Source organism: Oncorhynchus tshawytscha, linkage group LG12 (assembly GCF_018296145.1).
Source record: "Oncorhynchus tshawytscha isolate Ot180627B linkage group LG12, Otsh_v2.0, whole genome shotgun sequence".
Classification (NCBI taxonomy): Eukaryota; Metazoa; Chordata; class Actinopteri; order Salmoniformes; family Salmonidae; genus Oncorhynchus; species Oncorhynchus tshawytscha.
Genome location: NC_056440.1, coordinates 69,943,278 through 69,968,014, shown reverse-complemented (window position 1 = coordinate 69,968,014; position 24,737 = coordinate 69,943,278). Strand labels below are relative to the sequence as shown.

Below are 24,737 nucleotides of genomic sequence, written 5' to 3'. Positions count from 1 at the left end.
AAACAAATCAGCTGAGCTAGACAATCTGGATCCTCTCTTTCTAAAATTACCAGCTGAAATTGCTGAAACCCCTATAACTAACCTTTTCAACCTCTCTTTCGTATCGTCTGAGATCCCCAAAGATTGGAAAGCTGCCGCGGTCATCCCCCTATATCTATATCCATCCATCCCTGCATTTCTAAAATCTTTGAAAGCCAAGTTAACAAACAGATCACCGACCATTTCGAATCCCACCGTACCTCCTCCACTATGCAATCTGGTTTCCGAGCTGGTCATGGGTGCACCTCAGCCACGCTCAAGTTCCTAAATGATATCATAACCGCCATCGATAGAAGACAGTACTGTGCAGCAGCCTTCATCGAACTGGCCAAGGCTTTTGACTCTTTCAATCACCACATTCTTATCGGCAGACTCAATAGCCTTGGCATCTCAAATGACTGCCTCGCCTGGTTCACCAACTACTTCTCAGATAGAGTTCAGTGTGTCAAATTGGAGGACCTGTTGTCCGGACCTCTGGCAGTCTCTATGGGGGTGCCACAGGGCTCAATTCTCGGGCCGACTCTTTTCTCTGATTATTTCAATGATGTCCATCTTGCTGCTGGTGATTCTCTGATCCACCTATATGCAAACGACACCATTCTGTATACATCTGGCCCTTCTTTGGACACTGTGCTAACAAACCTCCAAACAAGCTTCAATGCCATACAACACTCCTTCCGTGGCCTCCAACGGCTTTTAAATGCAAGTAAAACTAAGTGCATGCTCTTCAACCGATTGCTGCCCGCACCCTCCTGCCCGACTAGCATCACTACTCTGGACGGTTCTGACTTCGAATATGTGGACAACTACAAATACCTAGGTGTCTGGTTAGACTGTAAACTCTCCTTCCAGACTCACATTAAGCATCTCCAATCCAAAATTAAATCTAGAATCAGCTTCCTATTTCGCAACAAAGCCTCCTTCACTCATGCTGCCAAACATACCCTCGTAAAACTGACTATCCTAACGATCCTAGACTTCGGCAATGTAATTTACAAAATAACCTCCAACACTCTACTCAACAAACTGGATGTAGTCTATCACAGTGCCATCTGTTTTGTCACCAAAGCCCCATATACTACCCACCACTGCGACCTCTATGCTCTCGTTGGCTGGCCCTCACTACATATTCTTCGCCAAACCCACTGGCTCCAGGTCATCTATAAGTCTATGCTAGGTAAAGCCCCGCCTTACCTGAGCTCACTGGTCACCATAGCAATACCCACCCATAGCACGTGCTCCAGCAGGTATATTTCACTGGTTATCCCCAAAGCAAACACTTCCTTTGGCCACCTTTCCTTCCAGTTCTCTGCTGCCAATGACTGGAACAAATTGCAAAAATCACTGAAGCTGGAGTCTTATATCTCCCTCTCTAACTTTAAGCATCAGCTGTCAGACCAGCTTACCGATCACTGTACCTGTACACAGCCGATCTGTAAATGGCACAACCAACTACCTCATCCCCACATTGTTATTTATCCTCTTGCTCTTTTGCACCCCAGTATCTTTACTTGCACATCATCATCTGCACCTCTATCACTCCAGTGTTAATGCTAAATTGTAATTATTTCGCCTCTATTGCCTATTTATTGCCTTACCTCCTTACTCTTCTACATTTGCACACTGTACATATATTTTTCAATTGTGTTACTGACTGTACGTTTGTTTATGTGTAACTCTGTGTTGTTGTTTTTGTCGCACTGCTTTGCTTTATCTTGGCCAGGTCACAGTTGTAAATGAGTACTTGTTCTCAACTGGCCTACCTGGTTAAATAAAGGTGAAATAAAAAAATACATAAACAAATGTACAAATGTACTATAGGCCTACATTGCTTCTGATACCGCTGTCCAGTTTAGAAGTCTTAGGAAAACCTGGAGACCAATACTGTGCTAATCACACCCCCTACAGGTGGCTAAAGTTGATACATTCTTATGTCATTTAAAATATATACATATACATACAGTGCCTTGCGAAAGTATTCGGCCCCCTTGAACTTTGCGACCTTTTGCCACATTTCAGGCTTCAAACATAAAGATATAAAACTGTATTTTTTGTGAAGAATCAACAACAAGTGGGACACAATCATGAAGTGGAACGACATTTATTGGATATTTCAAACTTTTTTAACAAATCAAAAACTGAAAAATTGGGCGTGCAAAATTATTCAGCCCCCTTAAGTTAATACTTTGTAGCGCCACCTTTTGCTGCGATTACAGCTGTAAGTCGCTTGGGGTACGTCTCTATCAGTTTTGCACATCGAGAGACTGAAATTTTTTCCCATTCCTCCTTGCAAAACAGCTCGAGCTCAGTGAGGTTGGATGGAGAGCATTTGTGAACAGCAGTTTTCAGTTCTTTCCACAGATTCTCCATTGGATTCAGGTCTGGACTTTGACTTGGCCATTCTAACACCTGGATATGTTTATTTTTGAACCATTCCATTGTAGATTTTGCTTTATGTTTTGGATCATTGTCTTGTTGGAAGACAAATCTCCGTCCCAGTCTCAGGTCTTTTGCAGACTCCATCAGGTTTTCTTCCAGAATGGTCCTGTATTTGGCTCCATCCATCTTCCCATCAATTTTAACCATCTTCCCTGTCCCTGCTGAAGAAAAGCAGGCCCAAACCATGATGCTGCCACCACCATGTTTGACAGTGGGGATGGTGTGTTCAGGGTGATGAGCTGTGTTGCTTTTACGCCAAACATAACGTTTTGCATTGTTGCCAAAAAGTTCAATTTTGGTTTCATCTGACCAGAGCACCTTCTTCCACATGTTTGGTGTGTCTCCCAGGTGGCTTGTGGCAAACTTTAAACGACACTTTTTATGGATATCTTTAAGAAATGGCTTTCTTCTTGCCACTCTTCCATAAAGGCCAGATTTGTGCAATATACACTGATTGTTGTCCTATGGACAGAGTCTCCCACCTCAGCTGTAGATCTCTGCAGTTCATCCAGAGTGATCATGGGCCTCTTGGCTGCATCTCTGATCAGTCTTCTCCTTGTATGAGCTGAAAGTTTAGAGGGACGGCCAGGTCTTGGTAGATTTGCAGTGGTCTGATACTCCTTCCATTTCAATATTATCGCTTGCACAGTGCTCCTTGGGATGTTTAAAGCTTGGGAAATCTGTTTGTATCCAAATCCGGCTTTAAACTTCTTCACAACAGTATCTCGGACCTGCCTGGTGTGTTCCTTGTTCTTCATGATGCTCTCTGCGCTTTTAACGGACCTCTGAGACTATCACAGTGCAGGTGCATTTATACGGAGACTTGATTACACACAGGTGGATTGTATTTATCATCATTAGTCATTTAGGTCAACATTGGATCATTCAGAGATCCTCACTGAACTTCTGGAGAGAGTTTGCTGCACTGAAAGTAAAGGGGCTGAATAATTTTGCAAGCCCAATTTTTCAGTTTTTGATTTGTTAAAAAAGTTTGAAATATCCAATAAATGTCGTTCCACTTCATGATTGTGTCCCACTTGTTGTTGATTCTTCACAAAAAATACAGTTTTATATCTTTATGTTTGAAGCCTGAAATGTGGCAAAAGGTCGCAAAGTTCAAGGGGGCCGAATACTTTCGCAAGGCACTGTATATATATATATACATACAGATATATACATACGTATGTATGTATGTATGTATGTATGTATGTATGTATGTATGTATGTATGTATGTATGTATGTATGTATGTATGTATGTATGTATGTATACATACATACATACATACATACATACATACATACATACATATTTTTTATATACATATATATATGGCAAGTCAGTTCACAACAAATGCTTATTTACAATCACGCCCTACCCTGCCAAACCCGTATAATGCTGGGCCAATTGTGCGCCGCCCATTGGAACACCCAATCACAACGGGATGTGATACAGCCTGGGACCATTTCTGATACAATAAAACCAAAAAATATAAAAAATACAGTAAAAACATACAACATGGACACGTTAGGTAGGTTTGGCTTATCTACAAATAAACATTGCACATGGTGATAAAATAATGTGATTTTACCTCCAGCCGACATGCGGCGCTGCACCAAACAAGCACGCTGCAATCGATTGCTATCCCTTCCGGGAGAGAAAACAAAGAAAAACATTGTTGTTAGCTAGCGTAAAGATTCAAAACATATAAATAATGGTCAAGAAGCATAAAAAGCACAAGTCTGAAAAATATGAAGGTAAGACACATTTAGATCGCCAATGCGCTGGTATTGGTTGAAGTCCTTGGGACAATTAAAAGGCTTGCGCTTCGGTTAGCTAACGCATAATCACCCATTTGAATTCACTAAAAGTTAGCTATTTATATATTTTAGCCAGGTAGGGAGGTAACGTTAGCTAACGTTGTTGTTTGCAACATAGCAATTTAAGTTAGCTAACTAGTTGGATACCTCACAGTTGAGCGAGCTGGCTAGCGAACTGTCAGCAGCAACTTGAGTTGGTTACGATCAAATATTTGGAAATATACTTAAAGCTAACACAATGTGTCCCACCTACAGAGTACGGGGAGAGACCACTTAAATTGGTTCTCAAGGTTGCTGGAAATGAGGTGACGACTGGAAGCTCGAGCTTTGAAAACACATTTGATGAACATCCAGATTTAGAGAAACACAAGGACAAGAAAAAGAGAAATTATAAGGAAAGGATCGATACCATGTCACCAGTTGATGACAAGAAAAAGGTGAGTTTGGGAATCCATATTTTCATTACAGCCCATGTTTACCTTTGTGTACTGTTTCTGAGGGGAATGTCTAGCTGCCATTTCATTCCATGGCATGCCATGGGTGGTGCTAGCTGACTAAACTCCACCTATGTTTAAGTGTCTGAACTCCACCAACTGAATGGAGCAGAGACCATCCTGTTGGGGAATTCAGCTCTGACAACATGGATTTGCTCAAGAGCCCAATACTTAAACGTTGAAGTGGCTTTTGATTTTCAGAATTCAAAAAGGGGTTTATTTGGCCAATAGACTGACTCCTAGGTGATCTATCAAAATTATAATTGTGTCAAACATGTTTATATGGTGCATTTAGATGACGAAGAAGAAGGGACAGGACGCCGATACAGACTGGGATGATAGGGAGGCGAGCAGGACCCCTATCCGTTCAGATCTGGCGTCCTCTTTGAATAAAGTGGAAGGTAAGTTACTTGCCAGTTTCTACAATGGCTGCCACTTTTCCATAATCCTTTCTTGGCCATTAATTTATATTGATATATATATATAAAGTCATTTGAACCATTATTTATCTTCTTTACCCACCTCACTCCCTCGTGTGCTTTTTCTCTCTCATTCTCAGAGAAAGAACTGACCCCACTGCAGGAAGCCTTGAGTCAACTCATCAGACAGCTCCAAAGGTGAAGCTTGTTACTAAGAAATTGTCATTGAATTGATTAGCAGTCTGTTTCCTCTGGTCTAAACATATCCCGATGCCCCAGAGTAGTGCACCCCTGTGTAGGGTGCTGTCTTTCAGATGGGACTTCAAACGGGTGTCCTTACTCTATGGTCACTAAAGATCCCGTGGCAATTATTGTAAGAGTAGGGGCGCAGCGGTCTAAGGCACTGCATCTCCGTACTAGATGCGTCACTACAGACCCTGGTTTGATTCCAGGCTGTATCACAAACCGGCCGTGATTGGGAGTCCCATAGGGTGGCTCGCATTTGGCCCAGCGTCGTTAGGGTTTGGCCATCATTGTAAATAAGAATTGGTTCTTAATGACATGCCTAGTCAAATAAAAACCTCGTATCCCAGCTAAATTCTCAATCTGGCCCTCATATGGCCACCTAATCATCCCTAGCTTCCAATTGGCTCATTCACCCCCCCCTCTCCCCTGTAACTATTCCCCCGGTCGTTGCTGTAAATGAGAATGTGTTCTCAGTCAACTTACCTGGTAAAATAGCTGTTGCATTGAGGCCTATCAAAGCAACAACTAACTTTCTCTTGTAGGAAAGACCCAAGTGCGCTTTTCTCGTTCCCTGTGACTGACCTTATCGCTCCTGGCTACTCCACAATCATCAAGCGGCCCATGGACTTCGGCGCAATGAAGGAGAAAGTCAAGAATAAGTATTACCAGTCACTAGAGGAGCTTAAGGTACACCAGTCAGCTGCTCTACCTTCTTGACAAGTAACTTTCAGAATAGCTTTATTTTGTCGTCTCATTCTAAAGCAGTGGGTTGATTGACAATCAAGCCTGAAGTGTTGATTAAATAGAAAACCAGTGTTAAACATATGCAGAGTCCAGTGACTGACTGCCGTGTGTCTCCATTGATACAGGAGGACTTCAGGATCATGTGTGAGAATGCCATGATCTACAACAAGCCAGAGACCATTTACCACAAAGCTGCCAGGAAGTTGCTCCACTCTGGCATGAAGATTCTCCGCCCGGTAAGGGGAGTGCCTCTACAGAAGTAAATTTGACACATGCATATGGGATCTTCCCTTGAGAATGGGTTTTAGTCCTGGATTAGGCTCTGTATATAGGAAACTGGCCATGTGTGCCTGGGTGAAATAATCACTAGTTGCCACATACGAACAGCAGAGGGCACCGTATTCATACTTGAATGTTTAGATATGAATTTTCACCACAATGTTTTGTTGATAATTGGGGCCCCAGAAGACTAATCACAAGACCCTGAGATTGGAACACGACAGATTATGGCATACATTTTGGTGAAACACTGAGTCAACTCTTGTCTCTCTCGCTGTCCCACAGGAGAGGCTTGAGAGCCTGAGGCAGAGTATTGAGTTCATGGCTGACCTAGAGAACCCAGCCAACCAGTCAAGTAAGACTGGAGAGGTGGGGAACTCAAGCATGGACCAGTGTAAAGACGGCCCCAGCCCCACAGATCCTAGCGAGACTACCCAGTCTGCACCAAACACTCCCAGGTACCGTGATAACTTTACCCTGCACATGAACACTGACAATATGCTTTTAGTTATTAATTGCTTGGAGAGTCATCATATGGATATTGATCTCGGACACAATTTACATAGACTAATATATAGACTTCCGATAGGGGTTACGGTGCTTAGACTGTGAGAAGCTGTTCCCGGCCATTTGCCAGACACAGATCCCAACCAAGAAGCAAGCAAGCAGTATTACACACTAATGTTAAGTCATGGATAGTGTCCAAGTGCTGTGGGCTTGTTCTCCCAAGTGTTTGGTGGATCAGTTCTTTCCACAGACTCTGGCTGGAGGATGAGCGATAATGAAAGGAATGCCTTTGAGCGTGTCAGGTCTTGTGTTCAGTCAGCACTACGCAGTACCTTTCACACCAATCACTCTGAAACCTAGGAGTTGTTGTCCTTGTAAACCCCACTGAGGTGTAATGGGTAGGAAATTCTGTTCTCTAAGGTATTTTCTTAAATGCATTGTTGGTTAAGGGCTTGAAGTAAGCATTTCACTAAGGTCTGATAATAATAAGTTCTAGGGAGGGGCTGTACAGTCATTGCTTTTGTCCAATCACAATGCAACTTAGGTTTTGGGTTACTTAGCTACGAGGTGAAAAAGGCCATGCTTGTAGAATGCACACTACTCTCACCTGTTGTATTTGGGGCATGTGACAAATACAATTTTATTTGAAATGCTTTTGCAAATAACAGACTACAGCATGAGGACTTATAAGATTTGATGTGAAGTTTGATTGAAAGTATACTGGCAGCATATTCATTGGGAACATGTACTGTAGCTATAGCATGAAATGTATTCTCTATTAGATTTAGATGACTGTTTCAAAATGTATTGTAATCACTAATGGCTGCCAGCAAAATAAATTCCTATTTTCTGCTGATCCTTTTCTGGTATTGAACAATGAAACCCTATGAATCAGTTAAGTTCAAAGTCTCCTACTCCTCTATACTCTGTGTTCTCCAATACTTCCAGGAAAGACAACGACTCCAAAGACAAAGTGTCGAAGGTTGTCAGTCAGGCAGAGAAGGAGCTTGAGGAGATCCGCAAGCTCATTGACAATTCAGGAGGCAAATTGTCCAACAGAGGGCTGGAGAGTGAGGTGAGAGCTACGGGCTATGGAATTGGCTTAAACTGTTTAGGCCAACCAATCTCTTACCCCATCTACAATAAAGGAAATGTATGGTCTAATTTAGTGAATATATTTATGTTCACTAATATAATAATACAACTATTGTTTTATTTGGTTATGTAGCTGGACTTTGAGAGGAGAAAGTCTGATGGTTCCACCACACTGGCAATCCTGAACCCAGTCGACCTTGTGGCTGGAGGTAGGTCCAGTCATGGTCATGCCCGCAATTAGCTCGTTGTGCTATATCCATTTCTATTTGTGCAACATGGGAAAACAGGAATCTATGATTGATTCCAACTGTCATCAACTCTATCTTTCTGATGAACCTAACAAGTGTAATAAAATCATCAGCTTTTAATTGTAAATGAGCCTCTTTCTCAATCAACTCTTATCTCTACAGATGTGGGCTACTGCCCTGTGAAGCTGGGCATGATGTCCAACCGGCTGCAGAGTGGCATCAACACCCTGCAGGGCTTTAAGGAGGACAAGAGGAACATGGTCACACCAGGTAAGCTGAAGGGGCCTTAGTGACAAGGTTTAATAATAAAAAAGCATTTCTTTTATCGACTTCCATCGTCTCCCAAGAGTGGCTGAATAACCTCTTTCTCATCTGAGTGACTGAACCCAGAGCTTGTATAGAAGCACATGTATAAATCCAATGTTCAAGCAACATAAATACCAGTCTCAATGTATCCATTTATAAATCCATTCATGGGCAACAATTATTTTTCCATAAGATTTGATAAGGTCATGTAGCCATGTCAGATTGTGATTCTATAAAAAACTTTTTCATAGTCCTATAAATGTATCTCTGTGAGAGGCTGAGCTCTCAGCCTGTGGTCCTGTATCTCCATCAGTGTTTACGAGCTGTAATGTAATCCAATCTCTGCTCTCACAGTATCGTACATGAACTATGGTCCGTACACCTCCTACGCGCCCGCCTACGACTCGAGCTTCGCCAACATCGGGAAAGGGGACACTGACCTGATCTACTCCTTCTATGGAGAGGAAGCCAGCCTCCAGGGATCTGAGAGGTATGCATGTTGCTCCTCATCCTCCCCCTACATTACGGTGTAATATTGTGGTCAAGATCTGACATTTACAAGGAACTACTTTACAGTAAATAATTCCAAACAAAGCTTTGAGCATTCCAGCATGCTCATAACAGTCCAGATGCCCCTCTATTTCATTGGGTTTGTATATGAGAGTAGGCATTTTATGGTTCTGTTGGTGTGGATAAGATTCACTGTGGTGGAGGCTAAAACCACATGGTAAACCTGATACGACCCTACTGCTGCTTCTGAGAGGAGACCAAATGTGACTACCATACACAAACACACACTGATGTAATGTGTTTGTCATTGTGTCTGCAGCCTCTTGGAGTTCCTGTCCAATTCGGAGGAGCACATGTACATACTGGCAGACAACCTCCTGGACGCGTTGACTAACGGGGAGCACTCCAAAACCCTGAGAGAGGTAGAACCATTAAGCATGTATCTGCATGGGAATTATATGGCTATTTGAACATTTCTTTGGACAATACTAACTTGATGTGTTCTTGCCCGTCAGACCCGTCCAGATGAGCAAGGGCCAACAGAATCCTCTGAGACTGGAGACAAGGACATGGAGGCAAGTCTCAGATACACTAGGACACTAAACGTGGACAACCTCAGCAGATAAAGGAGAGACACCACACCCTAGGTCAACTACACCCAGCTGAAGTGAACCCCAGCTAACCTGCCCCACCAACAGTGTTGGATAATATTAACAGCTTCTGCACATGCCGTAGCTGTTCCAGCTGTGTCAACATGGCAGGCTCGTTAGCTAGCTGCTATGATCCAACACACAGAAAGAACATTTCCCCTTCAAAACACTGCCTCTCTCCAACAGCCCCTGAGACCAGGTCTGTTCACCCACTCTGTCAGGGATGTGGAAATGTCTGTTTTCTTTCTGCGCCACCTTCGTTGGGCGGCTGAATGGCTCCTCAGTCACAGCAGTGTAGAGGCTGGAGGAAAGAAAAGCATCAGGCCTCTCTTAAGCACACAGCAGCTCTATACCTGGCTGTTTGCTGTGCTTGGCCAGTGTCCAGTTTATCCTCATTCCCTGGTTGGGTGTTGCTGCTGCTCTTTATTGGAAAGGGGCTAACAGAGGTATCGACTGGAGCTACCAGAAAAGAGCTGGCCTGGCTGATGCCTCTCCTTTCAGCAATGCAATTTCAAAGATTAACTGACTGCAGCGCTGGGTGACTTGGAATCCAAACAAAAATGCTTTTTACTAACCTAACCCTTCTGTTTTTCCCTCAGGTGGTTGAACCTGAACCCCGCAAGCAGGCTGTAAGCAGGATAGCCTCCCTGGGCTCTGTGATCAGCTTGGACTTCCAGAATCCACCTGACCTCCTCTCTGAGGGTAAAGATCAGCTCTAACTGACCAAAGGGCAAACCCCAACAGTATGCCAGTTAATTCTCTAAAGCTACTGAGAGCCAAAGAGTTACATTTTAAATCCCCTAGGCTTAAACCCTTCCTCAAGGTAATTGAGGCATTTCTGACTCCTGCAGCCTCACTGGGCTGTTGTAGGGTATGTGCAGTCCCAGTTGAATGAGGTCTATGAAGATGATTCAAGAAATGGAACCCATTGTAGATGACCCTGCAAGCTTCCTTTGATATTTAAGTAACAAGCGTGTGAATGTCTTTGTGCATCAGAGGCCCAACATTTCCAGCAGAAGTTGGATGAGACTACAAAGCTCCTCTGCGAGCTGCAGGAAGCGCAGAGGGAACGCTTGAGTGTCAAGCAGCCCCTTAACATCTGCCTGCTAGCCCCAACCACCAAGGAGCTGCAGCTGGGTAACACTTAATTGTTTTATTTTAAAGGAGAATGGAATTCCACTGTCTATTTTATTGGGTGGGAGCTCTCTGATTCAATTGGGTTGGGTTAAATGCGGAAGACATCTCAGTTGAAGTCATTGTTGTGCAGCTGACTAGATGTCACCTTTCCCCCACAAGTCTTTGTTTGGATTCAAGCTTTGGTTTGAACCCTGTAAAAATCGTGCAGCCAGAAACGGTTATGACGAAACATGAATTTCTCTGTCAAAGCTATTTCCTTTTGACTATCTTAATTCCAATGGAAGAAATGCCTGGGCCATCCATTTCTCAGCTATACCGCTACCAGTGATTTTTATTTGGACTCCACCTTTGGCTTGAAGTTGGACTCCAATATAATTTCCCATTTGTCTCTCTGTAGCGGAGAAGGTGACTGGTAACCTGGCCCAACTGACCAGTCAGGTGGCTCCAGGAGATGTGAGCAGTGTGTACGGGATCAGGAGGGCAATGGGCATTGCTCTGCCCTTAGAGGCAGATGAACCACTCATAGACCTCACCACAAGTAGGCTTAAACCACCCGGCATATCATTTAGTTCATGGGTAGTAAACATTCTAACCATATACTGGTTAATTTTGTGAACGTGTTCAGTGAAGTAGTAAGCCTACTTGCAAAACTGACTTTTTAAAATTGGTGTGTATAAACAAATGTTATGGCTACATAGGAATTGAAATGTCAAAGCTATTCCCTTATGTCTCATCTTGATTCCAGTGGATGCTGAGCCGATGGATACCGTGCCTGAAGTTCAGCGGATTCCAGTCATCGCAGTATAATGGAATTTCACAGCAACCATCCTCCTGGTAACATTTGTAGTGTACAAAAACATGTTCTTTGTTTGCATTTCTTTTAATAAACCTTTTATATTAAGCCATTTGTCATCTACCTTATCCAATCTGTTATTCCTTGTCTTTGTAAATCAAGTTGGGATTCAGCCTTTAGCAAAACAATATCGCAACTGTACAAAATGCAAACTCACATTTATTCCTCAGACAGCATAACATGAAAGCATTCGTTTGGCAGTCAGATGTTGAGTAAGCCCACAGGACAAGTCGGTTTTCTGAGGCACAGAAGAATGTATCTTACGATTTAAATGTCTGCATTGGACCTTTTATCAAATCATTTATGGGTAACAAGTATGTTACTGTTTTCAATGGAACAACATTCAAACAAACTGCTTCTAAGCTAAATTTGCTCTTTGCTAGGACTGTCCGTGATGTGATTGGGGAGAGCTGAAAACAAGCTGTTTGGAACTCTTTCTTATTGGTCTTAGCTCATTTACTGCCTGGCCAAAACTCCATCCCACCAAACAGGCTGGGATTTCAGGTGGTGTTTTAAAAATGGCATTATCATCACACTATTCTAACCTGTATGTTAGTCTAATGTTAACTGCAACAATACAGACAGTTGATTGTTTGACAGCAGGTTTAGGTACACAAAGAACACCAAGTAGAATGTTAGTTTGACCAGCGATTGCCAAAAAGCATATGCTGCCTGTCTGCACATGACACTGCAGGTTAATGTTGGCTACTCAATGCAATCTATACATTTACAACTATGGCTGAAGTATACTGCACAGCACTGAGTTAGGCTCTCAAGACAATTCTGTTTTGTTTCAGTCAAATGAAACTTTTCATACAGTCACCAGAATGTTTTGTTTTACTAATTGATTGTAGTGCATATAGCACTTATTCTTAATCAGGCATGTGTTCTAAGCTTATGATAGAAATTGGTAAACGGTACACCTCATACCATATAAACTGTCCATTACACAGTAATAATTTCCACAGAGCGTTGGAGTGCAAGTTTAAACTGTTTTGGTTCCGATGCTGCCACGCTGTTAACAGCATGAAGGGAACCCGTGAGCAAAGTCTTGCATCTCACTTATCATAATATCTGCAGTGCAGCTTGGGACAACGTCTTTTAGCTTAGTCTACCTTTTAAGGTCTAGAAAACCATGATTATGTACAGTACACTTCTGTCACTCCACATGCAGCAGAACTCACTCCATTGTTTTGGTCACCATTTGTTTGATAAACAGCTCAGTTTTAAGAGAGGACTGAATATGTTTTTTGTGCATCATGATTCCAGGAATATCAGGTGATAGAATCCAGTATGACGACGACCAGTGCTTGACGTAACCTCCATGTCAATTGAATGCACACATTGGAACTGGATCTCCAAAACAAGTCAGCTGCAGTAAAAATGTATTTCCAATCAAGAATCTCCCAAAGGGATTCCTGGAAACATGAACAATCTGAACTATAACCTCTAGGGCCACAAGGTCATGTCTTCAAGTCTTGTTCTGGTCCGGTCAGGATGATCGCTGACTGAAGCACTGAGATGGATTATATTTCTGTGCTCCGGTAGGTTTACTCTAAGCATGTTAACTTATGTGCGTTCATGTAATTAGTCTGTGCTGAATGCTAGACTGTGTCCTGTAACCGACCCAGCACACATATAAGCAACCAGGCCCAGAGTCCACACACACACACAGTAGTGTGCTCACTGTAGACCTCAGCTCAGGCCCATTCCCTGCTGCTTGCTCATGTCCGTACACACAAAGAAGGTTGTCAGCTCGCCTTTTCCCTTCACGTTGATGAGGCCTCGGCACTCGCAGGAGTAGCCCAGCTTCTGGAGCACGTCCGACGTCTCCTCTGTGACCTGGAGCAGAAACAGACACGTAGCAAGGAACAAGACACATTACTATGCTGAATGCATGCAGCCATGGTTTTTGTGTGGTTATAGTTAATCTCTCCAGCCAGACTAGCAAGGACAATACTGTATGACTGACAAGACTAGGTTGTTGTACTGAACCTGAATCTTGCCCAACTCTCCAGTGCTCTCCATCCTACTGGCCACATTGACGGTGTTGCCCCAGATGTCATACTGAGGTTTTCTGGCTCCAATCACCCCAGCAATGACAGGCCCATGGTTAATGCCTGTGAAAGGCAGGCAGACAGTGACACATAACAAGATACCTGCTGGGAATAAACCAGTCAAATACTGTAGAGAAAGGGGGATACCTAGTCAGTTGTACAACTGAATGCCTTCAACTGAAATGTGTCCTCCGCATTTAACCCAAACCCTCAATCAGAGAGGTGCGGGGGGGATGCCTTAATCTACATCCACGTCTTGGGCGCCCGGATAACAGTGGGCTAACTGCCTTGCTCAGGGGCAGATTTCTACCTTGTCAGCTCAGGGATTCGATCCAGCAAACCTTCGGATACTGGCCCAGCGCTATAACTGATGGCACAGAAAACAATTGGAAATAAATATATTCTAACAGGTACCATCAGCTTGTCTGGCTGAGTCAACCACAGGGAGTCAAAACCATTTTACATTTTCATTTTAGTCATTTAGCAGAAGCTTTTATCCAGAGCGACTTACAGGAGCAATTGGGGTACCGCAAGGGCACATCGACAGATGTTTCCCTTAGTCAGCTAGGGAAGTCGAACCAGCGACCTTTTGGTTTCTGGCCCAACGCTCTCAACCACTATGCTACCTGCCACTGCTGCCAGTTGTTCAGCCAGACCATTTGTTCATGTTGGAATCTCAGCCTTTTAATAAAAAAATATCTTCCAGGGAGAATTATGTGGACTTCATTTGTTATTTAGATTTTTCTTGGGACACAGATGTGAAATAAATCCTTTGACTCACCAGTCCTTTGATATTTTAAAATTGTATTTCATGCCAGCTTTTTGTGTTTATGTATCAAAACCCTAATGTGTGCTTTTATCTCTCGAGTATTATCAATGTTTTCCTAAAGCCTGGGGGATCTGCTCAGAATAAGCTGTCTGAGAACTATGTCTCAACAGTACACAGGGAGACCAGCGGTATTATGTAGAGTCAATGTTAGCTATTGTGGACAGTTGGAAAGAATGTCCTCCAACGTGGTTAGATAGACAGGGTATCACAGGGCCAGGAGTGTTTTGTTCTATAACTAGAGCTCGCAATTTCTCCTGACCAGGTCAGGTGCAGGTGTTCAGGAAAAACTCTTAGCACTAGAATAACAACCAATGAAACCCTAATAAAGATGGATAGAACCAGACACATTGCAGACGTAATGGGTAGTTAATGTATATGGTACTAGTTAATGAATATAGTTCATATATGCCCAGGCCAGTGCCCAAGCTTGACTCACCCACACGCAGCCTAAAACTGTTGAAGGAGTGTCTGTTGATGCCATCCAGCTTGCCAATGAGGGCAATGGCAAACTCTACCATGTTCCCTATCTGTGCCTGCTGCCTATCTCGGTCCTGAAACAACACAGTACATCATGAAGTCCACACACAGGACACTACTACTGACATACATAACTTTATCTATACTGCAACGTTAACCAAGTTTTATGGTAAAGTTCTATAGTATAGAAAATCAAAGGTATGCACAGTTGCATGCTGTGTAACCCCTCCCCTTCCATGTGACCTGGGTCAAATGGTTAGTAGCTACCTGGTTATTCTCCTGTCCTGGGGTGCCACTCAGCCCTGCGGCTGCCATATAAGTGCTTCCGATGGTCTTGATCTTCTCAACTCCACTGAACTTGGGCTTGGACAGCAGCTGTGTGTGGGTAAACAAGTGGATATGTGAGCCAGGGTTAGCCGTTTACTTATTTCTATTACTGGGACACGTGTCATTTTAGTTAATTGATGGTTGCTAGCGGTTCTCTGACCTCATCAAAATCTGCTATGATCTCGTTGAGGAGCCTCAGACACTCCAGGCCTTCCTTGTTGATGTCACACTCCGTGTAGAACTCTTTGAAGTCCGGTACCGAGGCGAACATCACACACACACAGTCATATGACTTGTAGTACAGGTCCTGAGGAGGAAGGAGGTGTACAACTTAAGAGGCACTGCCATGTAGTAACGCTAAGCAGAAGAACATAGACATACACTTCACAACAGAGATACAGGGAAGTGTCAGGTTCACACAAGAAATATTAGGAGACATTAGAGCACAGAGCCACATCTTTAAGAGAAAGCTAATTCAGAATGCTGAGACAGACACCACAACAGTTCCTCCAGTGCCAGACGTTCCTAACGGTTTTCACTGTGTTGACGTCTGGCAAGGAAATAGCCAGTGATTATGCTGTACAAGAGGAGCCAATGTTAAACAGGGCCTCTAAAACCCATTCTCTGGTAGAGAGGGAGGCCATCGAAGTCCCATGCTTCTGCTCCTAGATGTCAAATCTTAGGAAAACTTAAAAGCATATTAACTCGTTATTTCCCCCCTCATGCTTTTTGTTTTTGATTTGACACTGTGCCATCCATTGGGATTACTAGTCAGGTATATGCAGTGTTCTAGCTAAGCTGATGAACACTCATCTTTAACAGTGGAAGCAGCTTCAGTACAGTACTTCTCAGGCGGTAACCTACATGTCAAACACAAATAGCTGTTATGTTGTGTTTGTGCTTCCAGAAAAAGATGTCAAGAGTAAATAGTTCAACCAGATTTATACAAAGGCTGAATTATTTCTCCGTCACTGACTTTAAGACCTTAGTCAAAATGTGTCAGAGTGTCCATGGTAATTTAGAGGGAACAAATAACCCTGTGACTGGGCTGTGGAGAGTCGAAGTGAGGGAGACATCATAGAGGAGGAGATGTCCATGGTGATTTAGAGGTAACACATAACCCTGTGACTGGGCTGTGGAGGGCCGGAGTGAGGGAGACATCATAGAGGAGGAGATGTCCATGGCCTTCAGCGGTAAAAGTAAGCCAAGTCCTGAATTTCTGAAAGTTTGTCATATCTTATGAAGTAAGACAAAAAGATATTACAAAGTATTGTCCAGCTTGTTTAGAATAAACATTGTACATTTCTTGAACTAAAATTACACCGTTTTGATTAAGTGACTCTGCTTATCAGTGGTTTGTCTAGTGTGTTTATGTCTGTATCATGTGGACTATTTGAGAGTGGCTGAGGGTAGGGGCAGCAGGAGTTGAGGACGTTGATGTGGACTATTTGAGAGTGGCTGAGGGTAGGGGCAGCAGGAGTTGAGGACGTTGATGTGGACTATTTGAGAGTGGCTGAGGGTAGGGGCAGCAGGAGTTGAGGACGTTGATGTGGACTATGAGAGTGGCTGAGGGTAGGGGCAGCAGGAGTTGAGGACGTTGATGTGGACTATTTGAGAGTGGCTGAGGTAGGGGGCAGCAGGAGTTGAGGACGTTGATGTGGACTATTTGAGAGTGGCTGAGGGTAGGGGCAGCAGGAGTTGAGGACGTTGATGTGGACTATTTGAGAGTGGCTGAGGGTAGGGGCAGCAGGAGTTGAGGACGTTGATGTGGACTATGAGAGTGGCTGAGGGTAGGGGCAGCAGGAGTTGAGGACGTTGATGTGGACTATTTGAGAGTGGCTGAGGGTAGGGGCAGCAGGAGTTGAGGACGTTGATGTGGACTATTTGAGAGTGGCTGAGGGTAGGGGCAGCAGGAGTTGAGGACGTTGATGTGGACTATTTGAGAGTGGCTGAGGGTAGGGGCAGCAGGAGTTGAGGACGTTGATGTGGACTATTTGAGAGTGGCTGAGGGTAGGGGCAGCAGGAGTTGAGGACGTTGATGTGGACTATTTGAGAGTGGCTGAGGGTAGGGGCAGCAGGAGTTGAGGACGTTGATGTGGACTATTTGATGTGGCTGGGGTAGGGGCAGCAGGAGTTGAGGACGTTGATGTGGACTATTTGAGAGTGGCTGAGGGTAGGGGCAGCAGGAGTTGAGGACGTTGATGTGGACTATTTGAGAGTGGCTGAGGGTAGGGGCAGCAGGAGTTGAGGACGTTGATGTGGACTATTTGAGAGTGGCTGAGGGTAGGGGCAGCAGGAGTTGAGGACGTTGATGTGGACTATTTGAGAGTGGCTGAGGGTAGGGGCAGCAGGAGTTGAGGACGTTGATGTGGACTATTTGAGAGTGGCTGAGAGTAGGGGCAGCAGGAGTTGAGGACGTTGATGTGGACTATTTGAGAGTGGCTGAGGGTAGGGGCAGCAGGAGTTGAGGACGTTGATGTGGACTATTTGAGAGTGGCTGAGGGTAGGGGCAGCAGGAGTTGAGGACGTTGATGTGGACTATTTGAGAGTGGCTGAGGGTAGGGGCAGCAGGAGTTGAGGACGTTGATGTGGACTATTTGAGAGTGGCTGAGGGTAGGGGCAGCATTTGAGGGTACGTTGATGTGGACTGAGGTGGCTGAGGGTAGGGGCAGCAGGAGTTGAGGACGTTGATGTGGACTATTTGAGAGTGGCTGAGGGTAGGGGCAGCAGGAGTTGAGGACGTTGATGTGGACTATTTGAGAGTGGCTGAGGGTAGGGGGCAGCAGGAGTTGAGGACGTTGATGTGGACTATTTGAGAGTGGCTGAGGGTAGGGGCAGCAGGAGTTGAGGACGTTGATGTGGACTGAGAGTGGCTGAGGGTAGGGGCAGCAGGAGTTGAGGACGTTGATGTGGACTATTTGAGAGTGGCTGAGGGTAGGGGCAGCAGGAGTTGAGGACGTTGATGTGGACTATTTGAGAGTGGCTGAGGGTAGGGGCAGCAGGAGTTGAGGACGTTGATGTGGACTATTTGAGAGTGGCTGAGGGTAGGGGCAGCAGGAGTTGAGGACGTTGATGTGGACTATTTGAGAGTGGCTGAGGGTAGGGGCAGCAGGAGTTGAGGACGTTGATGTGGACTATTTGAGAGTGGCTGAGGGTAGGGGCAGCAGGAGTTGAGGACGTTGATGTGGACTATTTGAGAGTGGCTGAGGGTAGGGGCAGCAGGAGTTGAGGACGTTGATGTGGACTATTTGAGAGTGGCTGAGGGTAGGGGCAGTATTTGAAGACGTGGTGGACTATTTGAGAGTGACTGGAGTAGGGGCAGTAGGAGTTGAGGACGTTGATGTGGACTATTTGAGAGTGGCTGAGGACGTTGATGTAGGGGCAGCAGGAGTTGAGGACGTTGATGTGGACTATTTGAGAGTGGCTGAGGGTAGGGGCAGTAGGAGTTGAGACGTTGATGTGGACTATTTGAGAGTGGCTGAGGGTAGGGGCAGTAGGAGTTGAGGACGTTGATGTGGACTATTTGAGAGTGGCTGAGGGTAGGGGCAGCAGGAGTTGAGGACGTTGATGTGGACTATTTGAGAGTGGCTGAGGGTAGGGGCAGCAGGAGTTGAGGACGTTGATGTGGACTATTTGAGAGTGGCTGAGGGTAGGGGCAGTAGGAGTTGAGACGTTGATGCTATTTGAGAGTGGCTGAGGGTAGGGGCAGCAGGAGTTGAGGACGTTGATGTGGACTATTTGAGAGTGGCTGAGGGTAGGGGCAGTAGGAGTTGAGTTGATGTGGACTATTTGAGAGTGGCTGAGGGTAGGGGCAGTAGGAGTTGAGGACGTTGATGTGGACTATTTGAGAGTGGCTGAGGGTAGGGGCAGCAGGAGTTGAGGACGTTGATGTGGACTATTTGAGAGTGGCTGAGGGTAGGGGCAGCAGGAGTTGAGGACGTTGATGTGGACTATTTGAGAGTGGCTGAGGGTAGGGGCAGTAGGAGTTGAGGACGTTGATGTGGACTATTTGAGAGTGGCTGAGGGTAGGGGCAGCAGGAGTTGAGGACGTTGATGTGGACTATTTGAGAGTGGCTGAGGGTAGGGGCAGTAGGAGTTGAAGACGTTGATGTGGACTATTTGAGAGTGGCTGAGGGTAGGGGCAGTAGGAGTTGAAGACGTTGATGTGGACTATTTGAGAGTGACTGTGAGTAGGGGCAGTAGGAGTTGAGGATGTTGCTGTTAGAATGCAGTGGCTCTGTCTCTACCATGCTAACACAAAGATGACATCACAAATCACAATTCCGATGAAGGGGCTGATTCATGGAGCTGTGAGTTGGTAGGTGGGGTGAGACAGGTACTGATATACGGTACAATGATCCATAGAAGTGGGACCGTCCTTACCCTGGGGGTTCCATCCCTTAACCACACTACTGGAAAATCATAATAAACCATTTACGGGTAAATCCAAACAATTCCACGACTAAGTGTTTCCCACTAAGCTTTAGTGAGTGCAGGCCAGTGGAGATGGGACCCCAGTGCAGATAGGAGGAGGAAGGGAGGATGAGTTGGACTCAGTCGACTACCAGTCATCCGTCCTGGACTCCTACCTTGTACTTCTCAGTAAGTAAAGTGTTTGTGAGGAATCCCACCTCGTTCTTTTTATTCTCCCCAACAAACAGCGCAGCCACATGGGCCGGCAGCACGTTCTCCAGGAGCAGGCGGTTCAGGTTCTCCCTGGTCTCGATCTCATCCTGCTCCGTACGGTTCTTGTTCTTCAGAAGGAAGTCCTGGCGGAAGTATGACTCATTCTACAGGACAGAAGTGATGTGGTCATTTAGTAATAAAAGGAAAGGGGTAGGTGAAGAGAGGGCCAACAAAGAAGAGAAAGGAACATGTCCTGACCTGTTGTGAGATGATGAGCATGGTGACCAGGAACAAGGTGATATATATACAGCTCATCACCTCAGGGTGTTTGACCAGCCCCAATGCTCTTAGGATGGTCCCAGAGTCCTCAGTTCTGGAATACAGAGCTCAGGGGTTAGAGGTAATATAAAGTAAAGCTCAGTATAAACCAGGCTGGATACAATACCAGGTGTTTTATGCACAGTACAGAACAGGGTTGGGGTCAATTCAGTAGTCAATTTAGTAAGTGGATTGAAATTCAATTAATGAATTATAACAACCTTCATAGAAAACAAATGAGCAATTTTCAGAAATGACTTAATTATATATACATGATTTATTTCTTCCTGAAAATCTTCCTGAATTGAAAACTGAATCTACCCCAGGCCTGGTACACAACACATGATATAGTACCTGTTTTCATTGAGTTGGTTGTAAAGCATTTGTCCATAGCAGCTGAAGAGACCAGCCTTGGCGCTGAGGATGATGATGTAGTAGGCTGTGGAGGCCAGGATGAGAAAAACCACTTTGAGTTCAAAGCTCACCCCCAGGAACACTCCACAAGCTATGAGAGCCAGGATACAGCTGAACACAGAGTACTGAGAGAAAGATGGGGAGAGAGACAGCGAGAGATAATGGAGTGAAGAGACAATGAAAACCATCAATGGAAAGTGCCAGTTCTTAATATCAATGTTTATTATTTGTAATTTATTATTTTTATGTGAAATGGCTGAGTATATATTTGCAAACAACAATAAAAACACTGAAATTGAAAGCATCATTTCATAACTGTGTGTTGCAAGCGTGCCGTGCTCTATCAACTGAGCTACAGAAGACCGGTTAGTGAGGGATATTGTAGGCATCACTCACTGGCAGGTAGAACAGGCTGTCTGGATGTTGCTCACTGGAGTTGTCAGATGGAATCAGATCAGGGTTACCATTGATTTCACACAGTGACTTCGTCTGGATGAAGCACTAGAGGGAACCAGATTTGACTGATAGTTAACCGCTAAGTGGGTCTGACTGAAAACAAAAAGGCTGTGAAGCATGTGTTATTGGCATGTCTGTTGATGACTTGATGTTCTTCTTACAATAACAAGCTAATGCTCTTGTTGCTATGACAAGTTTATGTAATTGCATGTACACGTGATGGCATTCTGTTCTATGTTAAATCAGTGAGATAGTGAGTTGTTGCGTTAACTTACCAGGTTGAAGACTGCTAGGATGATGATGACCGCAGTGGTGATAGTAACCAGAGGGAGGCGCACACATGGTCTCTTGACCACTGCCTCGGACACAGCAGGCAGCCACTGGCAGGACGACAACTTCTCCGGAAACAAGCGCTGAGGGGTGGGAGGAGCGAGTCATCCAGCCATGGGAGAGGAGGAGTGGATAGGAGGGGGAGAGGGGAAGGGATGAGTGTGTATATGGGGGGTGAAATGCATGGGAGAGGAGGAGTGGATAGGAGGGGGAGAGGGGAAGGGATGAGTGTGTATATGGGGGTGAAATGCATGGGAGAGGAGGAGTGGATAGGAGGGGGAGACGGGGACAGGTGAGTGTGTATAAGTGGGGGTGAAATGCATGGGAGAGGAGGAGTGGATCGGAGGGGGAGACGGGGACAGGTGAGTGTGTATAAGTGGGGGGTGGGGGATAAGCGAGCATTAAGATACACGAGCATGTGACATTGATGACATCTTCCATGTTGAGACAATGTGTGACTTACTAACACAGCAGCACTGAATGTTCAGTCTATTTTCAAAAAGACAGGATAATACACTGAGTGTACAAAACATTAGGAACACCTGCTTTTTCCATTAAATAGACTGACCAAGTGAAAACTATGATCCCTTATTGTTGTCCCTCCTGTTAAATCCACTTTAAATTAGTGTAAATGAAGGGGAGGAGACCTGGTTAAAGAGACATGGTTAAAGAGACATGGATTGTGTATGTATGTCATTCCGAGGGTGAATGGGCAAGACAAAAGATTGAAGTTCCTTTGAATGGGGTATGGTAGAAGGAAGGTGTTCCTAATGTTTTGTACACTCGGTGTATCTCTGAATAGTGAATGTAATAACTACACTGCCCATCTGTCTGCACCATGGCATTGGGATGGTATGCACCAGCTGTTAATGGCCAATAACAGTAATGTACAGCTTCCCGGGGATAGATTGGGAAAAAAAACAGGGATAGATGGAATAGCTTATAAAACCTAGGCAGAAAGCATGTTTCCACTGTCACAGTAAGAAATACACACAGTACACACACACACACACATGTACCCCACCCCCACACACAGTCAACTAAGCCTTGCCCTGTCCAGAAATAGGGCTTGTTGTGACCTAAGCCTAAAACTCCCACTGACCTGCAGGTGACCTGCGAAACAGATGCCCAAGGTCAACAGGAGGACACAGGCCAGCACTCCAAATGACATTCCCAACATTTTGGAACTGAGGGACGGGAAGGGAAAGATCCAACACTGAATACCAAAAGTTCAAATATTGGTTGTCATGCCATTATTGTTCCATGTTTTAAGAGGAAAGCTATTATTACTACCGTACCTGGCAATAGCAGTTGAGAAATATGTTTCTTATAGCCACAAGGGAAAATCACTCACTCTTTTGTCACAAACATCTGAACCACAAAGATGCAGAAGAAGATGAAGGTGGCACAGCCGATGTAGTGCTTGAACATGGGCAGATCAATGGCTCGGTACTGGGGAGAAAAGAAGAAGTCATGTTTGAACCTCTCACAAATACTAAGAACACCGTTTTTACAGTATGTATAGTGCATTCGGAAAGTATTCAGACCCCTTGACTTTTCCCACATTTTGTTACGTTACAGCTTTATTCTAAAATTGATTAGAAAATATATTTCTTTATCAATCTACACACAATACCCCATAATGACGAAGCAAAAACAGGTTTTTAGAAATGTTTGTAATTTTATTAAAAATAAAATAAAACAGAAGTATTCAGACCTTTTACTCAGTACTTTGTTGAAGCACCTTTGGCAGCGATTACAGCCTTGAGTCTTCTTGGGTATGACGCTACAAGCTTGGCACAACTGTATTTGGGGAGTTCCTCCCATTCTTCTTTGCAGATCCTCTCAAGCACTGTCAAGTTGGATGGGGAGCATCTCTGCACACCTATTTTCAGGTCTCTCCAGAGATGTTCGATCGGGTTCAAGTCCGTGCTCTGGCTGGGCCACTCAAGGACATTCAGAGACTTGTCCCGAAGCCACTCCTATATTGTCTTGGCTGTGTGCTTAGGGTCGTTGTTCTGTTGGAAGGTGAACCTTCGCCCCCAGTCTGAGGTCCTGAGCGCTCTAGAGCAGGTTCAGCAAGGATCTCTCTGTACTTTGCTCCGTTCATCTTTCCCTCAATCCTGACTAGTCTCCCAGTCCCTGCCACTAAAAAACATCCCTACAGCATGATGTTGCCACCACCATTCTTCACCGTAGGGATGGTGCCCAGTTTCCTCCAGATGTGACGGGCTGTCATGTGTCATCCAAGCAGGCTGTAATGTGCCTTTTATTGACGAGTGGCTTCTGTCTGGCCACTCTACCCTAAAGGCCTGATTGGTGGAGTGCTGCAGAGATGGTTGTCCTTCTGGAAGGATCTCCCATTACCACAGAGGAACTCTAGAGCTCTGGCAGAGGGACCACCGGGTTCTTGGTCACCTCCCAAGACCCTTCTCCCCCGATTGGTCAGTTTGGCCAGCTCTAGGAAGAGTCTTGGTGGTTACAAATTTCTTCCATTTAAGAATGATGGAGGCCACTGTGTTCTTGGGAACCTTCAATGTTGCAGAATTGTTTTGGTACCCTTCCCCAGATCTGTGCCTCGACACAATCCTGTCTCGGTGCTCTACGGACAATTCCTTCAACTCATAGCTTGGTTTTTGCTCTAACATGCACTGTCAACTGTGGGATCAATTGAATTTACCACAGGTGGATTACAATCATTTGTAGAAACATCTCAAAGATGATCAATGGAAACAGAATGCACGTGAGCTCAATTTTAAGTCTCATAGAAAAGGGTCTGAATACTTACGTAAAAATGTTGTAATAAATGTGCTAGAATTTCTAAAAACCTGTTTTCGCTTTGTCATTATGTAGTATTATGTGTAGATTGATGAGGGGAAAAAAAGTATACATTTTAGAATAAGGCTGTAACGTAACAAAATGTGGAAAAAGGAAAGGGGTCTGAATACTTTCCGAAAGCACTAAGAACACGTGTGGTCTGTGTAGGCTAATCAGAGATATAAATAGATTCTGATATAAAATTTAACATGTTGTAAGGGTTAGGATTTAAAATTTCAGGTACAAATGTTTTTCTTTATACTGTATCTTACATAAAGGCTCTTGACATTGCCATTGTACA

General features: G+C 44.6%; 2 protein-coding genes across 5 annotated transcripts in view; one reads left to right on the top strand and one right to left on the bottom strand.

Moving 5' to 3' along the window:
• Positions 1 to 4,088: 4,088 nt before the first annotated feature.
• On the top strand, positions 4,089 to 11,837 carry LOC112249339 (bromodomain-containing protein 7). The gene is made up of 17 exons (XM_024419191.2): positions 4,089 to 4,234; positions 4,553 to 4,734; positions 5,087 to 5,192; positions 5,351 to 5,408; positions 5,999 to 6,143; positions 6,326 to 6,436; positions 6,765 to 6,937; positions 7,935 to 8,061; positions 8,215 to 8,290; positions 8,492 to 8,599; positions 8,990 to 9,125; positions 9,465 to 9,567; positions 9,661 to 9,720; positions 10,395 to 10,497; positions 10,792 to 10,932; positions 11,330 to 11,470; positions 11,678 to 11,837. The coding sequence occupies exons 1-17, from the start codon at positions 4,192 to 4,194 to the stop codon at positions 11,737 to 11,739; spliced, it is 1,875 nt and encodes a 624-aa protein (XP_024274959.2). The 5' UTR covers positions 4,089 to 4,191; the 3' UTR covers positions 11,740 to 11,837.
• An 89-nt stretch (positions 11,838 to 11,926) lies between these two features.
• Positions 11,927 to 24,737, bottom strand: part of LOC112249333 (adenylate cyclase type 2) — a 75,198-nt gene continuing 62,387 nt past the window's right edge. For all 4 annotated transcript variants that reach the window (XM_042331005.1, XM_024419184.2, XM_042331007.1 and 1 more), the window contains 12 exons: positions 22,974 to 23,071; positions 22,722 to 22,806; positions 21,565 to 21,702; positions 21,230 to 21,334; positions 20,774 to 20,958; positions 20,360 to 20,474; positions 20,107 to 20,265; positions 15,636 to 15,782; positions 15,416 to 15,523; positions 15,108 to 15,222; positions 13,781 to 13,905; positions 11,927 to 13,627 (listed from right to left, as the gene is read on the bottom strand). In XM_042331005.1, the coding sequence (XP_042186939.1) occupies positions 13,481 to 13,627; positions 13,781 to 13,905; positions 15,108 to 15,222; positions 15,416 to 15,523; positions 15,636 to 15,782; positions 20,107 to 20,265; positions 20,360 to 20,474; positions 20,774 to 20,958; positions 21,230 to 21,334; positions 21,565 to 21,702; positions 22,722 to 22,806; positions 22,974 to 23,071 (1,527 nt within the window). In that variant the 3' untranslated portion in view covers positions 11,927 to 13,480. The remainder of the gene's footprint in view (positions 13,628 to 13,780; positions 13,906 to 15,107; positions 15,223 to 15,415; positions 15,524 to 15,635; positions 15,783 to 20,106; positions 20,266 to 20,359; positions 20,475 to 20,773; positions 20,959 to 21,229; positions 21,335 to 21,564; positions 21,703 to 22,721; positions 22,807 to 22,973; positions 23,072 to 24,737) is intronic.

Coding starts and splice junctions, on each gene's coding strand:
- LOC112249339 (XM_024419191.2), top strand. CDS start 4,192: ATGGTCAAGAAGCATAAAAAGCACAAGTCTGAAAAATATGAAG. Junction 5,409..5,998: donor CTCATCAGACAGCTCCAAAG/GTGAAGCTTGTT, acceptor TTTCTCTTGTAG/GAAAGACCCAAGTGCGCTTT. Junction 6,938..7,934: donor TCTGCACCAAACACTCCCAG/GTACCGTGATAA, acceptor CAATACTTCCAG/GAAAGACAACGACTCCAAAG.